Source organism: Neoarius graeffei, chromosome 25 (genome assembly GCF_027579695.1).
Source record: "Neoarius graeffei isolate fNeoGra1 chromosome 25, fNeoGra1.pri, whole genome shotgun sequence".
Lineage (NCBI taxonomy): Eukaryota > Metazoa > Chordata > Actinopteri > Siluriformes > Ariidae > Neoarius > Neoarius graeffei.
The window spans coordinates 38,813,217-38,834,946 of NC_083593.1; the positions used below are offsets into that span (position 1 = coordinate 38,813,217).

Genomic DNA, 21,730 nt, shown 5'->3' on the forward strand with positions numbered 1-21,730 from the left:
TCTGTTAGCAACATTACGGAAAAAGTTATGAACGGATTGTTCTGAAATTTTTTCCAGAGGTGTAACTGGGCACAAGTAACAATCCATTACATTTTGGCGGTGAGGCCAAGAAAAAATAATTGTTTGTTTCCTATTACATCTTGAAAAAAAATAGGGTAGGTAGGTAGGTCTTTTTATTTTATTTAATTTTATTTTTTATCACACAAAATACCGGGTAGGTAGGTTTTTTTTTTTAAATAAATTTTAGGTGTGGGACAAACAGTGGCACATAGTGGGGAAGTGTCATTCTGTGACTCAACCATCCAGAACCAGGCCTAAGAAAACCAGTGAAGCTTGTGGAATACAGGATTCGGAGCCCATGGACAAAATATGGAGTGCTCGGACGCTTAAAGGAACTATAAACATAACTACAAATGTATTCAAAATACGTTGGAATAAAATATCGATCTGAATCTACCAGTAAATTGGGGGATTCCACGAGCCAACAACGACCAGCCCTGTGCGGTTTTCACAACACCATCTGTCATACTCTAAATTGTCGGTTTCCAGAACCCCCACCACAAATGCATGTATGTATATGTACAGCTGATGTACACAAAATGGCGCCCACAACAAGCAAACTTACCCCGTCTTCTTCACAGAAACAAAAGCTCTGCCGCCCGCCATGAGCACTTGGAATGCATTATTTGTCACCTTTGTTGCCTCCACTTTTGCGTCCTCGTGTACTTTTAGTATTTTTGTTTTGATAGCTAACATTTTTTGAAACTCCGGCTTCCGTTTACATTCAAATGCCAGTGCCCGCAAGCCAAAATTGCTGAGCAGGCTTTCCAACGTGACTTCCATCGTGATATCGATACCGCCGTTAGCCTGGGCGCTGTGTGTATACTGTTTGCATGACTCGTCCAGCGGAGGATGATAATGTTCGTAGAGTTCTTTTACAGTTGAAAACTTATAAAATGAACTTATTGTCTTACAATCTTCCGTGTGGTCGCAACCGATCACGGTAATCGAGAACACTTCGTTGGCCGCCATGATGCCTAGCGTTGTGTACAACACAAGCCGGAGTTTCCCGGAAAGAGGTCATGACGTCAGATTGAGGCCGTGAGAAATCAATGAGTGTTTCTTGTCCGATATATGCGTTTTAGAATTAGTCACTTGTCAGATCGACAATATTATGCAAATCGTAATGCAGATTTTTTTTTTTCAAAATTTATTGTTGGTCGGCGAAAATAAATTTTTTTTTAAACATCTAACAAAAAAGTCTAGGGTCGGGGCATTTTTTAAACGGTCGGTCGGGTAACCGGAAACAAACAATTATTTTTTTCTTGGCCTGATCCGGATCACCTTCTGGATCCGGGATTTTTTTAAAGGATTCTCGGCGGATGCTCCATAAACTACTTCTGCTTCAAGAGGTTGAAGTAGTTGATGACCTACTCTTAGCTAACTGTTTGCTCATCATTTGCATAATGAACTTTCCCCTAAACACATCTCTTCAAGCCAGGACTTCACATTTAACTACAGTTTCATGGCAACCCTGTGAGTCGTTTAAGATGTGAAAGGAGGCTGATGATTCCTTTGTGTTTGTCTGTAATTGAAGGAGCGGGCGTCTCAAAAATGTGCAGACCCACCGTGGAGCAAAGCCGTTTTGGAAAGGGGCAAAAGCCTCTGTTGGTTCTCATGGGCTTGTGGAATGGCTAGGGTTTGCTGAAAAGATCGTCAGGCATAATGAATATTAACAGACTGAAGTAATGCAAAAACGCTCCAGGTCTGTTGGCACGCAGTGAACACACGTCCACGTCTCCCTCTATCTAAGATAATGGACACTCGGTCATGGCTGTATTTTCTTCAGAAAGGGGCTTGGAATTTAAAATGAGGTTGTTGTGTTTTTTTAAGATACTTTGGATAAATACTGTTAATCTGTTGAATCGTTCTGAATGGAGAAAAACAGTCGTGAAAAGCATTTTGTGCAGCCCCTACTTTTGTTCAGGTTATACCAATGATTAACCAGCCGATTTTTGTCTCTGTTTCAGCCACACCCAAGTTAAAGAAGCTGACTAACGTGCAAGTGGAGGAAGGTCAGAAGGTGACGCTGAGGTGTGAGCTCTTAGCCGGCGGCAAAAAGACCAAGCTCCAGTGGTATCAAAACAACGTCAAGATTGGCAAAAACGAGACCAGAAAAATCAAGCTGAGGAAAAAGTGAGCACCTGTATTCCTGTTCTGTATTTCTACTGAAAAGAGGCTGGTCTTTTCTTTCTGTTTTGTGGAGCAGGTGAGGCCTGCTACAAACATTAGGTCATGAGTTAACAGGTTACACGACAAGCTGAAGTAGTGGAAAAATGATTGTTCTGATGTTGATCACTGCCTGTTGCATATCCCTGGACACTGGAAGCTAGTCTAAACATTTGTCCATATTATTGGTACATGGGCAGATTTTGAACAAAATGTGCAATCCTGAATCATTTAATAATGTTTTTAGTAACTAATTGGAAACAACTTGTGTGTGTGTGTGTGTATTTAGAGCCCAGACAGCTCTGTCCTATCACATGACAGCTACCAACCAGGCAGGGCGAAGGCTGTCATGTGCTTCCTCCATGCCACATGAAGCACGCCGATTACATTTATTTTTTTTTTTCCAAACTGCTGCTCAAGCAATGTTGGGGTGGTGTAACACACTTTGAGGAAAGCCTAGACACCCATGATTGGCTAGTGTCAGTATGATTGACGGGAGAGAGAGTTTCCATCCTTCCCACCCAGAGAGCACAGCTGGTTGTGCTATCTTGGACTATGACATCCGAATTCAAACTCGGGCACATTAACAGTTACATGCCATGAGCAATCATGTGAGGCTGGGAAGATTTGGTCTTCAAGTCCTCTTGCCTGTTTCCTGTTGTAAAAATTATGCTGGACATGCACACTTTGTGTCTGACCCATGATCTTTTTTCTTTTGATGCTGCAGGCATCAATCACACATTCTTGCACACACCAGTCAGTACGTTTACATGCACATAGAGAAAATCGAATTTCTGCCGTTGTTCGACTGAAATCGAAGTTCTAAATGCCGTGGAAACACCTTAGCTCGGCTGAAATTGAACCGAACTTGATTTCTCGTAATCGAGCTACACGACCTAGATTATGCGATTTTAGCCGAGCTACTTAGTGCATGTATACCCTATCGAGCTACGTATTCGAGCTACTTACTTCAGCACTGCCCCTTCCGGAAGTGACAAGTGACGAGACCACAAGCGGGAAACACGACAGCCTCGGTCGGCATGACACTTCACCTTAGCCGCCACTTTATTAGGACCACTTGTGTCTGGGTATGTACGCACCCATTTCCAATTAGTTGGTAAGTTATTAGCATGTTAGCAGGCTAACAGTTAATATGTTCACCATTACAGAGCAACTTCAACTTAGTGGCCATTTTATAAGGAACACTTCTGTTCGTACATACAAACACTCTTCTTGTGAACACGGAACTGATAACTTTGTTTATACTCTTGAATAGCTCTTCTTCATGACGACAGCCGGAAGTGTACCAATACGATGGGGCGTGTAGCGCCACCTGTGGCTCGGGTGCACAATGTACCTCACACAATAGCTCGATTTCCTTGTGTGCATGTAGGATTGGATTTCTCTGGCACCCCTGCTGGGACCCTTAGCTCGATTACGGACAGTAGCTCGATTTGGATGTGCATGTAAACGCACTGAGTGTCACTTCCTATACAAAGCAATCAAATGTGAAATTAAAATGCCTAATACAGGAAAAAGCATCGTAGTGCTGGAAATATGGACATCACATGACCACCATCAGCATCATTTTCAACTTTCCTTGGTCAATATACCGTAATGCCTTTTCAACGTGGCCGGATAAAGAGAATAGATAAGACAAGACGCTTTTTTCAGGTTTATCCACATTATTGTGGCCCAGGCCATAGAGTTAGACAGTAACAAAGTGCTGCATATCTTGTTAGAATTTATCTACCTTTAAAATTTTTACAGTTGTCTTTACTGTCAAGTTTAGCTATTATTTACAGAAACCTAAACACGACAATATGCCGGTTTTCATTACATGTCAATTAGGGTGGATATTTAAGTTATTCCACTAGATCGAGTCGTACATGAGCTGATAGCCAGCGAGGCTTATAGTGCCGAGTTGGCTATAAACCATGTACAACGAGACTGAGTGGAATAACTGTTTTATTCTATCCACATTCACTGGATTTTGAGAAACAGAGCATTTTTATTTTTATGTTTTGCAAATTCTGTTAATAAAAACCTAATACAAAATGTCCGACAAAATCATTTCCGCTTAGAACGTAAACTGGCGAAATGACAGAAGCAATTTGTGAAAAATGCGATAATAATAATTCTTGGAAAAAAAAGATACGTTCTTACCATCACATACTTTCATTCCATATTTTATTGCTTTTTTTTGTATTTTGGGGGGTTTTGTTTTCGACTAGAGTTTTTATTTCGTCCTTGGTTGGTTCAGCAACACACTCCGCCATTTTGTTTTTCTCTACTCATGGTATATGACAGGGGTGTCAAACCTGATCCATAAAGGGCCTTGTGGCTGCAGGTTTTCATTCCAGCCATGCAGCAGCACACCTGACTTGGCTCATTCAATCAACTGAACTGTCTTCACACAGTCAAATACTTGCAGCCACACCCACCCTTGATTAAAGGGTGGGTGTGTCAGTTGATTGAATAAGCCAAATCAGGGTGCTGCTGCATGGCTGGAATGAAAACCTGCAGCCACACGGCCCTTTATGGATCAGGTTTGACACCCCTGGTATATGAGCTGATAGCCTAGTAGTAGTGTAGCCAATCAGAGCACGCAATTGCTCATATCCAGTGAATGTGGATAGAATAATAACATAACATACAACTGTTCCATCTGTTTGATAAATCTTTCTTTTTTTTCCCCCAGAAAGTCATTGTGTGATATTATAATTGAAGACTATAAATCAGATTTTAATTAATAATAATGTTTTATGTTTATCTGACAGAGGGGCATTATCAGAGCTGCAGATAATGAAAGTTACAGACTCTGATGATGGAACATACACATGCAAGGCTGTGAATGATCGTGGTACAGATACACAGAATGCCACTGTGCAGATCATCAAAGGTAAGAAGAGAGAATTGCTCTTATAATAATAATAATAATAATAATAATAATAATTATTATTATTATTATTATTATTATTGTCTAGTAGAGCTTATAATAGCTGATCATTTTAAAGGAAACTGGTAACCTGTAAAGGAAATGGAACTGATTCAAGTTGAGAAATGTCAGGGTTTGAACACAGTAGGCTCAAACAGCTGGCAGGTATGTTCTGTACATAAATCTGAATTATTGTAGGTTTTTCCACTTTGCTTTAATAACCAGACATTTTTAAAAATAATTTCTTAAATTATTGTGCTTTCAAATTGCAAAAGTTAAGCCTTCCTAAATGTCAAACACATTTGACGAAGCCAGTCTTTCTCTTTCCGTTTAGGTTTCATTATTTAAGTTAGCACACCTCTTTAAAGTGCATATCACGGGTAAGTTCAGGAGTAAGATCAATGTAATTCTCCTATTTTATATTAAACTTTGGTCAAATATCTGTAACATTCTGCATTCTCTGCAATTTTTTTCCCTTGCGCAATACCAGAAAAATTCCGTTGAAATCTAGCCATTTGAGGCGAATTGGTCCGCCTCTGAAAAAACTTGCCATTTTAATTTCCTGGCAAACATTGATCTTCGTGACGTCATCTGCGGGACGCCTCCTTCTGAATCCTACGTCAGCGCTGGTTTGTTTATGAGAAAACGACCTGGTGGTTTTCTGCAAATTTCTTCAACGTTATCACGTAATTATTAAAATGGTTAACAGATGTATCGTAGGAGGGTGTAGCAACACCAATCTTGATGGGATTAGTACTCATCGTTTTCCAAAAGACCGGACAGTGAGAGAGAAATGGGAGCGCTTGGTCTACACAGGCTGTGCACTGAAACCGTGCAAAGCTCGCGCAGCCTGCTGGCGCTTCCGCAGGTAACGTCACGAATCTGGCTCCAGATTCCCTTGGGATTTTTCCAGACGCGTTTTGTTATTTTATTTTTTTCTGCTGTAGACAGATGGCCTTGTGCAAAATTACCCTTCTGGATGAGTGTGTAAAGGGACATACTTTCATGTAAAAAAAACACGAAATTGGTCCAGAATATGCACTTTAAAGCTTACCCTGAATTGATAAATATTGGCCCTGGGGGTTTAAAAACTTTGTGTAACATTAATATCCCTGTGAAGTAAATGGGCTTCCTATTGTCCAGTCTTTATCATCTCAGTGCACCACGGAATGGTTGATCACTAAGCAGCTCTGTTAGCTTTAATCTGACACTTAATCACTTTTTCAATTAGCCCATAGTACCTCCTTGAATGGCTGCCCAGAGAGAAAAAAGCTGCTTCATTCGTATGTCTGTCCAGATATTTTTAGATCAACAAGGACAAGCTGAATCTGTAACCTGCTTAACACTGACACTTCAGAGCCTTTACAGAACATCATGGTCTAACCCTTGTCATTGGTTCAGATGAGTTTTTTTTTTTTTTTTTTGTGTGTGTGTCCTCATCCTTACATGATTCCATCAGTCTTAAAGAAACAGTCCACCGTATTTCCATAATGAAATATGCTCTTATCTGAATTGAGACGAGCTGCTCCGTACCTGTCCGAGCTTTGTGCGACCTCCCAGTCAGTCAGACGCAGTCAGACGCGCTGTCACTCCTGTTAGCAATGTAATGCCGCTTTTCCACTACCAACGCGGCTGAGTAGGGCTGAGCCGTGCCGTGCCGAGTCGGGCTGAGCGGGGCTGTTGGAGTTGCATTTCGACTACAACCGCGCTGAACCGTGCTGGCTGGAAGTGGGTGGAGTTAGCGAAAGTGGGTGGACGTCACGTGATGTCGTTAAGCAGCGCAAACAGTGACATCAGTGAGCTTTTAAGCGGTAGTCTCACGACCCGGATAGTAAACAATAAACATGGAGGACATGGAGTCGTTAGTGTTGCTGGTCTTGGTGCTGTGGCTTGTTGTCACCGACAACGCCAACAGATACTGGCAAGAGCGTATAGATGAGGCGAGGTGCATAAGGCTTCAGAAATTCTCGCAATTCGTAATTCTTCTCCTTCCGGGTTTACGGTGTTTACAGATCCCAGCGCGCTCGCGGGGCGTGTGTGGGCATGTGAGGACACTCCTCCTCACCAATCAGTGCACAGGGGAGTGTCTGCTCACGCCCCCAGCCTCACTCGGCACGGCTTGGCTCGCTTCAGCCCCACTCCAGAACGGTGCGAGTTTTAGGGGCTAAGCAGGGCTGAAGCGAGCTGAGTCGTGCTGGTTTTTGGTAGTCGAAACGCGAGCCGTGTCGGGCTGAAGTGAGCTGAAGCGAGCTGAAGTGAGCTGAAAAAGGGTAGTGGAAAAGGGCCATAACTAGGCTCAGCATGGCCAACGGTATTTTTTGGGGCTGTAGTTAGATGCGACCAAACTCTTCCACGTTTTTCCTGTTTACATAGGTTTATATGACCAGTGATATGAAACAAGTTCAGTTACACAAATTGAAACGTAGCGATTTTCTATGCTATGGAAAGTCCACACTATAATGACAGGCGTACTAACACCTTCTGCGTGCTTCGGCAGCGCATTGATACGGAGCTCAGATATCAATGCGCTGCCGAAGCACGCAGAAGGTGTTAGTACGCCTGTCATGATGGTGCGGACTTTCCATAGCATAGAAAATCGCTACGTTTCAATTTGTGTAACTGAACTTGTTTCATATCACTGGTCATATAAACCTATGTAAACAGGAAAAACGTGGAAGAGTTTGGTCGCATCTAACTACAGCCCCAAAAAATACCATTGGCCATACTGAGCCTAGCTACATTGCTAACAGGAGTGACAGCGCGTCTGACTGCGTCTGACTGACTGGGAGGTCGCGCAAAGCTCGGACAGGTACGGAGCAGCTCGTCTCAATTCAGATAAGAGCATATTTCATTATGGAAATACGGTGGACTGTTCCTTTAAAGGATTGTTGGTACTGATGGATGTATACAGGGGGCTGCAAAAGTAAGTATACAGTAAAGATTATTCCAGTATCACCAGTATTATAATAGTGGTGCTAGGTTTCATTTAATGCTAAGGTTTTGTGTGAACGTTTTATTTTTCATTACTGTATACCTACTTTTGCAGCCCCCCTGTATTTCTGTCTGTTTTTCCTGCGCCAGGATTGTCTTTGTTGTGTCCAGCTCACTTGTTATATTTGAACAGAGTGTTTTGTTCACATTCAGAAATATAAATCCTGATACTCAGGAGTCTACTGGGGAATTTTAACAAAATAAGGTACCATAAGGGATAGTGAATAGATTAATATTTTTATTGCAGACAGCTGTGTCTTTGCAAAAATGGTCATCAACAAAACATTTCTTATTTACATGTCTAATTGTCTTAATGTATATCCTGGACCTATTTCATAATTTGCTTTGACAAGTATAACATTTTGATCTTTAAATGTTAATTGGCCTGTACTTAAAGCAAGAGAAGCACACAATCATTGGATACTACAATGTAATAATAAAGTATACATATGAAACATGTTTATTACTCGACTGTTGCAACATAAAATTATCCTCCTGAAAACGAAACATTAACCTACAAAATAGCAGCAGATCAACAGTGCTCCAGTTATCTATAGCGAGGAGTCCAATACCCCTTTTCCACCAAATCAGTTCCAGGGCTGGTTCGGGGCCAGTGTTGGTGCTGGTTCACAACTCATTCAACTTGCGAGCCAGCTGAGAACCAGTTTGCTTTTCCATAGTTCGCGGTGCTAAGCGGAGCCACGTCATTACGTCGCTGTATACGTCATTATGTCGCTGTATACGTCAGTTACGGCGCTACGTTTACATAAACCTTGGCACGAATATCAAAGCAAAAACAACACGGAAGAAGCAGCAGCAGCAACAACAATAATAATAATAATAATAATGGATGACTTCGCGTTTGTACAGCTGCTGCTTCTCGTCGCTTAAAAATGGCGATCTTTCGCGGGCTTGTTATTGTTGTTGGTCTTAACAACTCCGCCCCCCCGCTGACGTAAGCGGTTCTTTCCTCTGGCCCAGCAGAGAGTTGGTGCTAGCCTGGAACCGGTTTTTCTGGCCCCAGAGCCAGTTCTTTGTCAGTGGAAACAGAAAACCCGGTTCCAAACTAAGCACTGGCCCCGAACCAGCCCTGGAACTGCTTTGGTGGAAAAGGGGCACAAGAGAGCACAATTGACCCTCCTGTCTTGGTTGAAATGATTGCATTTCTCTTTCCTCTCAATGTGAGCGACATTCACCTGCGTTTTTCATCAGCTCTTGTGTTGAGTTAGTTTATCTGCCCCGGGTGGGTGGGAACTAGAAATTGGTTAAATTGGGAGGAAGATGGAGAATTAAAAATCCTGTTGTTTTTTTTTTCCTATTTTTTTATTTTTCTTCCTTTATTCCTTTCCATTTAGAAGATAAGGTTATTGCTGTACATTGTGTCAATCAGAGGCCTGTTGTGCTGGCCATTCTACTGGTGCTGGTTCTTGGGGCTGCTCTGGGGAAGAAAACACTCTTGGCACAGTCAGTAATGATCTTCATGCTGTGGAGTGGTGTAATGGAAATGCCTGCTGCTGCGATGGTATCCAGTGGCCAGATTTCCATGGATGGCGATCATGACTGTGGATAACCTTGATATGTTTTCTAGGGATATTAAACAATGTGTGAGAGCCAAGAGCATTTTTTTTTTCTTTCAAGTAGCCAGTGTAGATGTTCTACAATACCAGCCATGTGACCGGATGCGTCTCCATTCCAAAGGTTTCTAATGAGGATATAAGTCAGAATTCAACACCTCATTGATTTGTGGTATTTTGTCTAAGTAGTTTCCCCCAAGGTTCGCCATATAAGGAGCATTTTCATGCAACTTGAGACGGCAAGCCATCATTATCTCCCTCATAAAGACTTCCCCCATATTCATCAGAGTGTCTTATTTGACTCGTTTAAGGGAAGTCGTTCCTCTGTATTACACTGTAATGACCTGCACTATCTACGGTCAGGTGTTCTTTTTTATTTTTATCCATTGTATACTCAATAGATAAAGCTTTTTCATATAGCTAATAATACATTTTTGTAGCCTGATATGAATTATTGCATCATGTATTAGTGATCAGTTATATTGGACTTTTCTGGGATTGGGGAAAATAACAGTGGTCCAGCTATTAACTAGGTTATATTGGTTGTTAACTCCATGTTCTGTTTAAGTCTTGCATCACTAGAATTGGTATACATGCATAGGTGTAGAATTGGGTATGGACGTGTCCTTACCAATATCAAATGACGGCTGATATGTCCCTAGCAATATTTCTGATTGAAGAAAAAAAATGACGCTCCGTGCGCAGTACACAAATGGTTACTGTAGGTTTCCACTGGGCGAAACACCACGCAAAATTCGCGCATGAATATTCACTCTGGGGGCGTAGTCGCGAAAACAGCAAGCAAGTTTGGCTACCCTGTCAATTAGCAAACGCGGTTGCAGTGCAGTGACTGGCTGCTAGCTAGCAAACTGTCCTTGAGGAATGTACCGTTAGATTAGCTTATAAAATTAATCAGTTAACAACAGTTCGTATTCAGTGTGTAAAAACGACAACGTACGAATATGACTGTTTTCTAAGTTTATGTGGCATGTAAATAAGAATCTGACTTGATACTGACAATTGGTGTTCATTAAGGTCATAAAGACATTATTACATCTTAACAAATTATGCTAATGTTGGCTTATATTGCACCTAGCCTTGCTTGTGAGGTGCCTGCAAACTTTAGCAGCCCACTAACCCTTAATTTGAAGTGCTTCAGTTAAGACCTACAGAGAGCCCTGACCAAGCTCGTGTAACATGAAACATGTAAACAACAACCCGATGGTGATGTGGACATTGTTTGTGGCCCAGACACCTTTTAATCAAATAAAACATTTTCACGTAACAAGCATAACAGCCTCCGCCTTCTTGATCAGAAATTTTTGGTTACTCCCACCTCTCTTTTGAAAACGTCACATACCAAGTACATACATGCAAACTTCAAATTTTGAAAGTCTGGACTTTGGAGAGATGATGGATGCTCTTTTGGTAGAACACAAAATATTGAACATTATATTCATAATATTCAAAATATTATGACCCTCTAATGTTGACCTGAAGTTGGCGCCACTGGGGGTTGACATTGGGTTTTTGTCCCCACCAATGTTAACACCAAACCTACGCCCTTGTATACATGATTTATAAGGATTCACATAAATTAAAAGCTTTGTGCTACTCAATTAAAGCTAGACAATATATGGCTACTAATTTGAGATTTTATTTTACCAAGAGGTGTTCATTCATAAAAGGAGGAAGAATGGAAAGGTGATGTTCATTTATTACTGTCTGCTTAAATGCCATGTGCAGCATTTTACTTATTTTATTTTCCACAATATTAATTCATGTAGATTCATTTCATAACATCAGAAGGTTTAACCTCTGCATGGTGCTTGGATGACGTCCATCCTGTTTTGAAAGTAGTACCAGCGAAGAAGACTGATACTGTTTTTAATTTAAAAAAAAAAAGTCTATTTTCCCTCTTGGCTGTTACCCCTGACTTAACTTCAGTATGTGATTTATGTAGAACATAACCAAATTTGACAATTCTATTAGTTTGTAATGTCTCCTACACAATACCAGCTGAAGCCATGAGCTCATTGAGGAGATATGTCTCATGGGGTGATTAGTACCGAGGCCACTGGTCAGCACTCCAGACAGAAGGTAATGGCTCTGGACTCTCGAATGTAGACTGCCGTTGTACCTCGAGTCAGTAAAATGTTCAGCTGTACACAGGGATAATATATCAGCGTGTTCAGTGCTGTCTGCAAGGCAGAGGCAAGATGTAATATGTGTGGTATTTAAACCTAATACCATTAATTAAATTGCGTGCAAATGTCAAAATGTTTTTGTAGGCTGTTATCGGAATAGGTCCTATTTCAAATGGAGAACATGAATAAATGTCTAGACAAGTGTAAAGTCTCTTAGGGAATATGATGTGAAGGTGGTTTAAAAAAGCTTCTTTAGACTAAGTTCATGAGGGTAGGGTAAATCGGGTCTGGCATCGTCTCAAAGGGCAAAGTTCAGCCGGGTGAGGAAAAGATAACGGACACTAGATCTTTATTAAATATCTGTGGTCTGAGTTAATAATGACTGCATGTTATGGCTACAGTTGAAGATATTTTGTCTCTCCTTTCTTTTTAAAAAAAAAAACTTCAGTACGCACACTGAATATTTATAAAAAGCAAACAGTTGATTGTTTTTTTTCTCCCTTTGTGCGTCTAAAGTGCGTCTGAAGTCCCACTAGTAGCATAAACATTTGCACGTTTTTATTTCTTCTGTAAATACTAGTGCTAGGACTATGAATACTTGCTCTTCACTCCGTTCTTATTTGTATATTTAATGTTAATTCATTGATTTGCCATGCGTGTCTTTGTTTTAAGATGGGTGAATTTCTTTTTCATACAGACTGCTGTTGTTATAACAGGCTTATGTAGTATGGTAGTAGAAAAAAACTGGAGATAACCTAAGCCTTAAGGCCAATTTATGCTGAAAACCCAGTCCTCGCAGACGGCGTCGCAGATAGCATCTGCGTAGCCCCCCCACCTTCGCAGACGCTCTGCGTGCACCTCCCAAAAATTGTGACCACCGCAGAAGCCTCGCAGACAGCGTCGCAGACAAGAGGGCTCTGATTGGTCCACTGTACATCCGCTGTACACGCACGTCCGCTTCCCTACTTTCCCGGTTTGGTTTGTTTTCACGACCGCCATTTTTAAAAACACGAGCGAAGATGGAGCAGCACGAAGAGCGGTTGATTGAGGAAGTGAGGAAGTACGTACATCTATACGACTCCAGTTCTAGTCATTATAAGTAACCGGAGGATAAACACTCCACTAACCACACCCACCAACTACTCCTAGCGATTTCGCGACTTCACGCCCCCTTGCGTTGTGGCGGTGAATAACATCGCGCACGCCTATTACTCCCCGCTCAACGATAAATTACAACTGTCTGCGAAAAGCTATCTGCGAAAGCCTTGTCGCAAGAGCATGCAGAGGCCTTTAGAGTAAAGAGTTGCATTAAAGACGTATTTCCATGAACTTTCAGTAAATGCTTTATCCTGATCAGGGCTACAGTGGATCTGGGCTCCGTCCTGGGAACACTGGGAGCAAGGTGGGAGCGCACCCCAGTTCATCACAACATTAAAGGTGTATTTACTATAGAACTAGTCCCAGTGGATAGTTTCAGGTGATATGGAGTTGCAGTGGTTAGCACCGTCACTTTACATCAAGAGCGTTCCGGGTTTGAATCTTGCAGCTGACTGGGGCCTTTCTGTGTGCATGTTCTCCCCTTGCCTATGTGGGTTTCACAGTCCAAAGACATGCAGATTAGGTCAACTGGCTACTGTAAATTGCTCATAAGGTTTGAATATGAGCGTAAACAGTTGCTCGTCTCTGTGTTAGTCCTGTGATAGATTGGCGACCTGCCCAGGGTGAACCCCACCTCTAACCCGAGGTCAGCGGGGGTTGGCTCGAGTTTTCCCCATGAATCTGACAGATAAGCAGTATAGGTAATGGATGGATGGATGGATATTTTCACCCATCTGCCCAAAGAGAGTAGAGTAAGGAAAAAATGTTCAGCTATTTCTCTACGTAGTTCAAATCGACATGATTGAGACTGAGCTGAAAATGTTCTTTTTTCAGAAAAGTTAATTCTACACATCTTTCCCCTTTGGACTTTCACAGCTGCAGGCTATGATTAAATGTTTAGTGCACCAGTTGTGCGTGAGCTCAGCGTATTCTTAGTCACGCTACTCTGTTCTATATCCGAGCCATTTGGGGAAAGACTCGAACTGGAGAACACGCTGTACTCTTGCTAGAGCATTAATAATTACAGCAGACTTTATCCCTGCATTTTTCTGGTGTCCTATATTTTAGGGATTTTTTTTTAATAATGAAAAACTTTTATTGCACCTTCAGTCTGCAGCCAGGATCACTTAGGAATAAGGAAACTGAGGAAATGGATCATCATTGGGGGAAGGGAACATCCAATGAGGCTGTATTGCCTATTTTATCTCGTTTCTGGTGGTTATAAATATTTTTTAGTTTTAATCCCAAACCATGTAGGTAATTCCTGTAGTCTTCCTTTTTGCCATTATGTCCTGGCTTCTTGTTGAATTATTAAACTATTGAATAACTAATATGAATTATTAAGTAACTACAGTGAAACTGATAGGAATGGTGTGTATGAGAGGAATGTGTCTGGACCAGAAACTGAGACTCTAGGATTGCTAATGAATGGAAAGGACAGAACATACAAACCTCTTTGTTAATGTGTAATTAATGTTAATTGAAATATTAAGATGCAGATTTTGTACTCCAGGGATCTTTATGGATTGTTCCATTTTAATACCAGCGTACATACCATGAAAATGACCCAAAATGTACAGTGTTATAGTGTGTATTTCCTTCTGCATTTTTTGGGGGGCTTTTTGCACCTTTATTGGATAGGACAGCGTAGAGACAGGAAATGAGCGGGAGAGAGACAGGGAGGGATCAGGAAATGACCTCAGGTCGGAATCGAACCCGGGTCCCTGGATTTATGGTATGGCGCCTTATCCACCTGAGCTATGATGCCCCATGGAGCATTTTTAACTTCTATTTGTACTGAACCGAATCCATAGGTACAATTCTGAACAAAATTTGTTGGGTGATTGGTGCGATGTGGTTGGGTTTCACTTCTTTTCGTACAAATCAAGTAGCTCGAAAAGGTATGAAAGTTTACCTCGCTGTTAATCCTAAGTGTACACGTTTCTTCCAAATTGAGTTCTTGATTTACAGTTGTGAGATCATATTGTTTCTACCAGATGGAAATTTACCATCGTATTGAATTGGAAGGTCACCTCCACAGCAGTGCAAAATCAGGTAGCGTTGGCTTTCATTGAATATTTTAGGCTTTACATGGCAAGTTGTGGCATGAATAAGTCAGACTGATATAACCATTACATACATTAAAAGGCAAGTGTGGTCTGCTGTCGAAGTGAGGAAAGGACACTAACAATATTGCACAGGACTGGATCAATTGGATGCAATTCCCAGTAGTCATGTGATCCAACAGACAAACTGCCTGACTTCACATGCATGCTCACTTGGGTGAAGTAAGCGAGTTCTAATACAGGTTTACTGTGTCTATTTTTATTTTTTTTTTACTTAATGTTAAATATACAGGTTATTGGGCTTTATGTCAGGTCTGAGTCAGCATATTGCAAAATTTTGGGAAGTCTGCTTCAAATGTTTCTTCTGCCTTTAATTAACAGTATGAAGATTAATTAATTCATGAACATATAACAGTGGTATGACGTACGTTTCCTATATGAAGACTGTGGTTCATATTAGACGTCATTTGATTGGGTTTTAGGGAATAATTAATATAAATGTGGAATTGTCTCTCTGCAGGTTTTTAATCATTGTAGCTTTAATTGGAGATTAAGTTATGTGATAAGTTATTCCCTTTTTGTCTTCCATTAATTTACTGCATTTCATACACACTCGCACTCTGTGTATATTGCATACTGTTGACAGTATGATTTATTATTTAGTAAACATTGTACATATATGCAGTACATTTTAAACATGACATCTCTTTATGGTAAAACTAGATCGAGGAGCCACTGAAAAAATGTTAAAATGAAATGGATCTTTACAAAACTTGCCATTGTGTGACACAAATTCATTTGGGAGTATTAGGAAAGTGTATGAGACAGGAGCTGTCCAGTAAACCAGTGCTGAACACACACACACCCCTCATTCTGTTGTGCTTAAATCCACCCTGAAGAGAGTGTGTAAAGAATGAGCTAGTGTGCACCCAGCCTTAATGATAATGGGGTCATCTTTCTAAGCTCCACTCAATCCTCAGTGGAACGACTTACTTCCTGCCTGGGCTCCATTACATACACATCTGGGCACTGGTCGCTGTGTGTGTGTGTATCTGTCGGGCAGAGCAGTGAGGGTCGCTGTGGGAGACGGATGAGCCTGTGGTGCAGGCACCAGCCAGGCGGGCAGGCAGAGGTGAGGGCCCTTACACACACACACAAGTCTGGCCTTTTGATTTGGTCCTTTCTGAATTAGAAAAAAATGGCAGTTATTGTAAAGTCATAGTTAATGGGAGGAAACGACACCAAACACATCTCCCCCTCCCTGTTGTTAGCAGTGGGAAAGAGGACTTTACTTATAAATGCTGTCTCGTCCTGGCAATGATCTTGCTCTTAAGATGGATGACAGGCGCTCTTCTATTTGTCTAAAAGCCTCTCAGCAGAGAATGTGCATCCGTAGAGAATGGCAGCTTTAATGAATTCAAGCTAGCCTCGTCCCTTGTTTGGTAAAACGTACCATCCTGTCTTTTGGCAAGTAAAGGCCGTTCATCTTTTAATGCACAAATAGCTTTGTCTGCCAGTAAAAAGTCTTCTCTTGCCATGGTGCATGAGGATTTTTCTAGGTCAGGTCCCTCAGATTCTCTTTCTCCTCCCTCTCTCTCTCTCTTTCACTTTCTCTCTCTCTCTCTCTCTCTCTCTCTCTGCACTATAAATAATTCACATGACTTCCTGAAAATGCCACAATAAGGAAATTAATTTTGTAATTAGTTTAATAATTACTGCTAACGTTCTTCCATGTTTATTTGATGTGCCTCACACCTTCTTACTGCTGTAGCCGTGTGAGGGCTTTCTCAATGCAAGAGCACTTGAACCACTTCCTGAATATGGGAGCATGTGATATAACGCTGTATGTCTCCAGAGAGTTGTAGGTGAAGAAGAGAGCTCTAAGCATTTGCTTCAAAAGCATTCTTGTTTTGAGAGCTGCAGATGATGTTTTGAAGAATGACTGAAAAAAGGCTTTATGACGTTCCCATTCTTTGACTGATTTATGAGCCAACTCCATTTAACCCATAGTGTTATTTCTACCACCTTAAGGCTTTTTGCTATTGTTGAAATAAATATTAAAAACATACACAAACATGAAAGTTACTTACAGTAGTGTACATGTATTAAGAGGTCTTATTTTGAACAGATGCAATTTGAAGAATCCAATTCAATCTTGAAACCACTAGTTGTGAAAACTAAATATTGGGCCTATTAACTTGAATGAATGTATATTTTTTTAATGCCGAACTGAACTAAAAATTCTCACCAGATTTTTGAGTTTGTTACTGCTGATTTTTTTTTTTGTACTCGTGTACTTCTGTTGATAAATGCTAAACACCTGTAAATTACCAAGCGCATTCACAAAGCAGCAGATTTACAATGCCCACAAAACTCCATAAAAGGCTCAGAGAGAAACAAGAAAATGACAGCTAAATGGTATAAAAGCATCTCCACAGTTTAGCACAGTTTGTGCTAAATCTTTTAGCAATGTCAATTCAGCCATCAGGGCAGCACGGTGGTGTAGTGGTTAGCGCTGTCGCCTCACAGCAAGAAGGTCCGGGTTTGAGCCCTGTGGCCGGTGAGGGCCTTTCTGTACGGAGTTTGCATGTTCTCCCCGTGTCCGCGTGGGTTTCCTCCGGGTGCTCCGGTTTCCCCCACAGTCCAAAGACATGCAGGTTAGGTTAACCGGTGACTCTAAATTGACCGTAGGTGTGAATGTGAGTGTGAATGGTTGTCTGTGTCTATGTGTCAGCCCTGTGATGACCTGGCGACTTGTCCAGGGTGTACCCCGCCTTTCGCCCGTAGTCAGCTGGGATAGGCTCCAGCTTGCCTGCGACCCTGTAGAACAGGATAAAGCGGCTAGAGATAATGAGATGAGATGAATTCAGCCATCAGTTACCACAGGAACAGCATTACTCTTACTCTTTTCATAGGATGCCATGTCTCCGTTCTAATTTAATGGCTAGTTTTATTTGTCTTAATTACTTAATTGCAGATTTGTTTTGGGTTGCTTTCTCTCAAGTCATTAATATGAAATGACGGCATTTCACAAAATATTCTTGGCAGATTTGTATTGTGTGGCCGATTCGAACCAGGACTGGGAAGACCTTAACACCTGTTATTTGTCCCATTCATCCCATGCAAGCAAGGGATTATGAAGTTGATAATCCCAGACAATATGTAGTAGCATATTGTCATACTGTGACCAGCTTGGAAAAAGCAACAGGGATTTGTTTGTATTAACTGGAATGGTATGAAACCATGTGTGTCTGTAGAGTTATCATTCTTATCATTTAGGTAATTTGTAGGGATGTATCAAGGTATTGATGAAAAGATAATGTGTTCTAAAAGGATATAAATAGGAGGCAGAGTATTCGTTCTGTCCTTAGTAATTGCCTGGTGATAATCACGGTGGTTTAAATTAGGCTATTAGATCGTTTACGTTTTAGCAAATATAACAAATTAAATGAAAAGATTGTAAGCACATCTCTCAAGTGACATGAGGTTGAGGAACTGTCAGAGCCAGAATTCACAGACTATACCGACACTGCTGGCATTTCTACATCTGGGTTTTGTCTAGTGTTTTCATCCCCCGCTGGCCGAAAGGCCTGAAGGGGGATTGCGTCGTGGCGATGTCCATCCGTCCGTCCGTCCCGGGAAGAGTACTCACTTTCTGAAATCAACTCCTCTCACAATTTTTGGAAGAATTTCACGAAACTTGACAGGATTCTTTGTTATATGTCGGTAATACGCATATTGCAATTTAGTTCAGTTCAGTCGCATTTTACTAGAGTTATGGCCCTTGATTACCAAACTTGTACTTCGACAATTTCATGAGGGTGTATTAAGCACTTATAGCATAGATATAGTTGCCAGTGGGGGATATTGTGCTCTCAGAGCACTCTTGTCCTAGTCTGGTTAACACCAGACCATATCACAAGTGAAATATGGTCTGGAATCCGCCTATTGAATTTCTCGTAGGGGAGGTGTGGTTTACGATTGTCAACGGCCGTTTATTGGACGTTGCGAATGTCTATCATTTGGCGTATACGTAGCCCATGACCAATCATGGCAGTTGTACCCGTTGACGTAGTTAGAGCGACGAAGAGGCGAAGAAAGACTGTAACGCCAAACGCTGTTCTTTTTTTAAAACAAACTTTCACTCTAAACTATTCAGAACAGTGTCTAAAGCTTGATCAAAAGTTTGGTTCGTATCGCTCGCCGCCATGTTAAATGTGATCCGTAAACAGTCCCAAATAAACTACAAGCTTCCGTTTGTCGAGTAGTACGCGTCACCGTCTTTCCACCCCTCCCCACTCTCTGATTGGCTCCCTAACTCAGGCGAGCCTTTAGACCATAGTTTCCATGCTGTCTTTTCAGATCGGAACGATTGTGCAAAGCAGCATGGGATTTCCCAGGCTACTCTTGTCTTGTCCAGTGTTTCTGGGGGAATCGTGGTTGGATTCATATTTACTTTTTCATATTTTCTTTCATTTTAGCCCAAGCCCCTCTCAGGAAGGGAAGATATTTAGAGCACTAAACAGATACAGATAGTGATGTTACAGTACAAACCTAGTAGCTTAATAAATGTGCAGACATTGACTGTGTCAAGTTTAGCATGTCTAGTATATTGCTCGGCTGATTAATGATGGAGATGGAGTTGAAGTCGTCGTCTTCTTTTGGCTGCTCCCGTTCGTTTGAGGTCGCCACAATGGACGCGTTCCGCATATTTGATGTGGCGTAGGTTTTACACTGCACGAATGAAAAATTAATGATATTAAAGATATAAAATGATTGTGGTCCTTAATTAAAGTCTGCCGCTTGAACTGTCAGTTGTGGCGAAGAGAAAAGGTTTTTTTTTTTTACACATAAACTCTGCTAACTATTTCAAAATGGAGCTGTTTCAGGAGTGACTGTAAGTCTATTCTTTGCCCTGTATTTTATGTACGGCGTCTTTGTACCCTCCCCCATCCCCTGAGTCAGCAGGACAAGGTAGGTAGGATACATGTGATTACGGAGCATGAAAGGAGGGAAATCGTGCATAGTAAGCATCGAACAAGGAGAAAGGAAAGGAAATGCAAGCAAATGTGTTCATCCATATTTACCAGTCCAGTTAGTGATTTTAATGTTCAAGTGGGTTAATAAAATGCCTTCAATCATATTTGCTTGTTCTCTTGGTTAGTGGCCAGTAAAGGTAGTATTCGATAAAACAATAGCTGCAGTCCCATGAGTAATATCAAATGTCTCTGTCACTGGTGGAGCTCTTTCCGCTCTTAAAACGCGCCTTCATATTCGCATAATCAATGGTCTATAAAGAAGAGGAGGAGAAGTGTGTGAGGAAATATCAGTGAGAGAGAGAGAGAGAGCTGGGTTGGGACTATCTGACTTGCTTGCCTTTGATTCGTTGCATTCTCTGTAATTGGATCAAGTGCAGACTTGCCTAGCTCCGCTGGACGCGTTATGTTCAGAGAACAGAGTGGGAGCGGCTGGACAGGGGACATACCAAAGAGAGAGGGAACGATAGCATGAGAGAGGCAGAAAGGGGATAGAGAGAGAAAGAATGCCCATGTGTGCATGAGTGAGAGAAGAAGAGAGAAAGAAGAGGAGGAGGGGCAAGAGAGAGAAGAGGCGTGCGCAGTCCTCACTCGTCCATCCTTCTATGTTGCGTATCGAAGTGTGCGCTTTGCTAACAATCAGTTTCTGCTCTTATCCCCGGTGCCAGCACATGGAGAGGATGGGCACCTGCAGTTCCTGGATGATTCAACACCTCTCAATACCTGCTGCCAGAGCATGACAAGAAGGCTCTCCTGTTGGCTGAGCTCCAACACAACCACTGCACTCTTCTTCTGTCCTCAGGTGCTCACCGTCTTCCCATTTGAGCTTGCTAAGCCACGGTGCCCTAGAGACCCGAGAGAGGGATCCACCCCAGGCCGCCCCGTGCTTCTGCCTCCTGAGACCACCATTATTTATAGATTTTGTGTTGTGCATGTTTTACAAGTTACCAAGTAGGAGGATGCCGTGAGAGTGAAGCCAAGAAAGAAAGGAGTCCTTTCTGCAACGGAAGTCGGAGCCACTTCCCGGATGCTAACAAGGTTATTCTGTTACCACTGAAGACCATCTCTGCTCTCTCACTCCCTTCCCCCTCCTGCATGATCCGATAATGGACAACACACTTTATGAGCCACGATGCGCGATGGTAAGAGTGCCAGCACTAATCCTCATGTGTAAGACACTAAGCTAGGAGCCAGGCTTTTGGAGAGTGACCTTTGTACGAGACGAGGAGAACAACGGAGGAAGAACGAAGAGACTAACTGAAAGTGATGGAGACTGCTGGAGTGGAGGATTCCTCTGACAGACTCGGTGCACCCGAAAGCTCCACGTCTCCTGTGGATCCCTCCTCCAGAGATCTTTCTGAAGCTGGTCCTGAAGAGGCTCTTGAAGAAGTGAAGCTGGAGGAGGAGAAGCTTGAAGAGGAAGAGGAGGTAGTGACTGATGAGAATGGAGAGGAACATAGACCGTTGGGTTGCCTAGGCTTGACAGCTGCTTCCTGCTGTATATGTGTGGAGCTGGAACAAGTACGTAACTGTGTGCGCTCAGAGAAGATCTGCATCCTGCCCATCCTGGCATGTTTGCTGAGCTTAGCACTTTGCACTGCTGGCCTAAAGTGGGTCTTTGTGGACAAAATCTTTGAGTATGAGCCCCCCA

General features: G+C 41.9%; 1 protein-coding gene across 5 annotated transcripts in view; it reads left to right on the forward strand.

The window, feature by feature from the left end:
* Positions 1 to 21,730, forward strand: part of nrg1 (neuregulin 1) — a 67,218-nt gene that overhangs the window by 13,443 nt on the left and 32,045 nt on the right. For all 5 annotated transcript variants that reach the window (XM_060908750.1, XM_060908751.1, XM_060908752.1 and 2 more), the window contains exons 2-3: positions 2,031 to 2,196; positions 5,010 to 5,131. In XM_060908750.1, the coding sequence (XP_060764733.1) occupies positions 2,031 to 2,196; positions 5,010 to 5,131 (288 nt within the window). The remainder of the gene's footprint in view (positions 1 to 2,030; positions 2,197 to 5,009; positions 5,132 to 21,730) is intronic.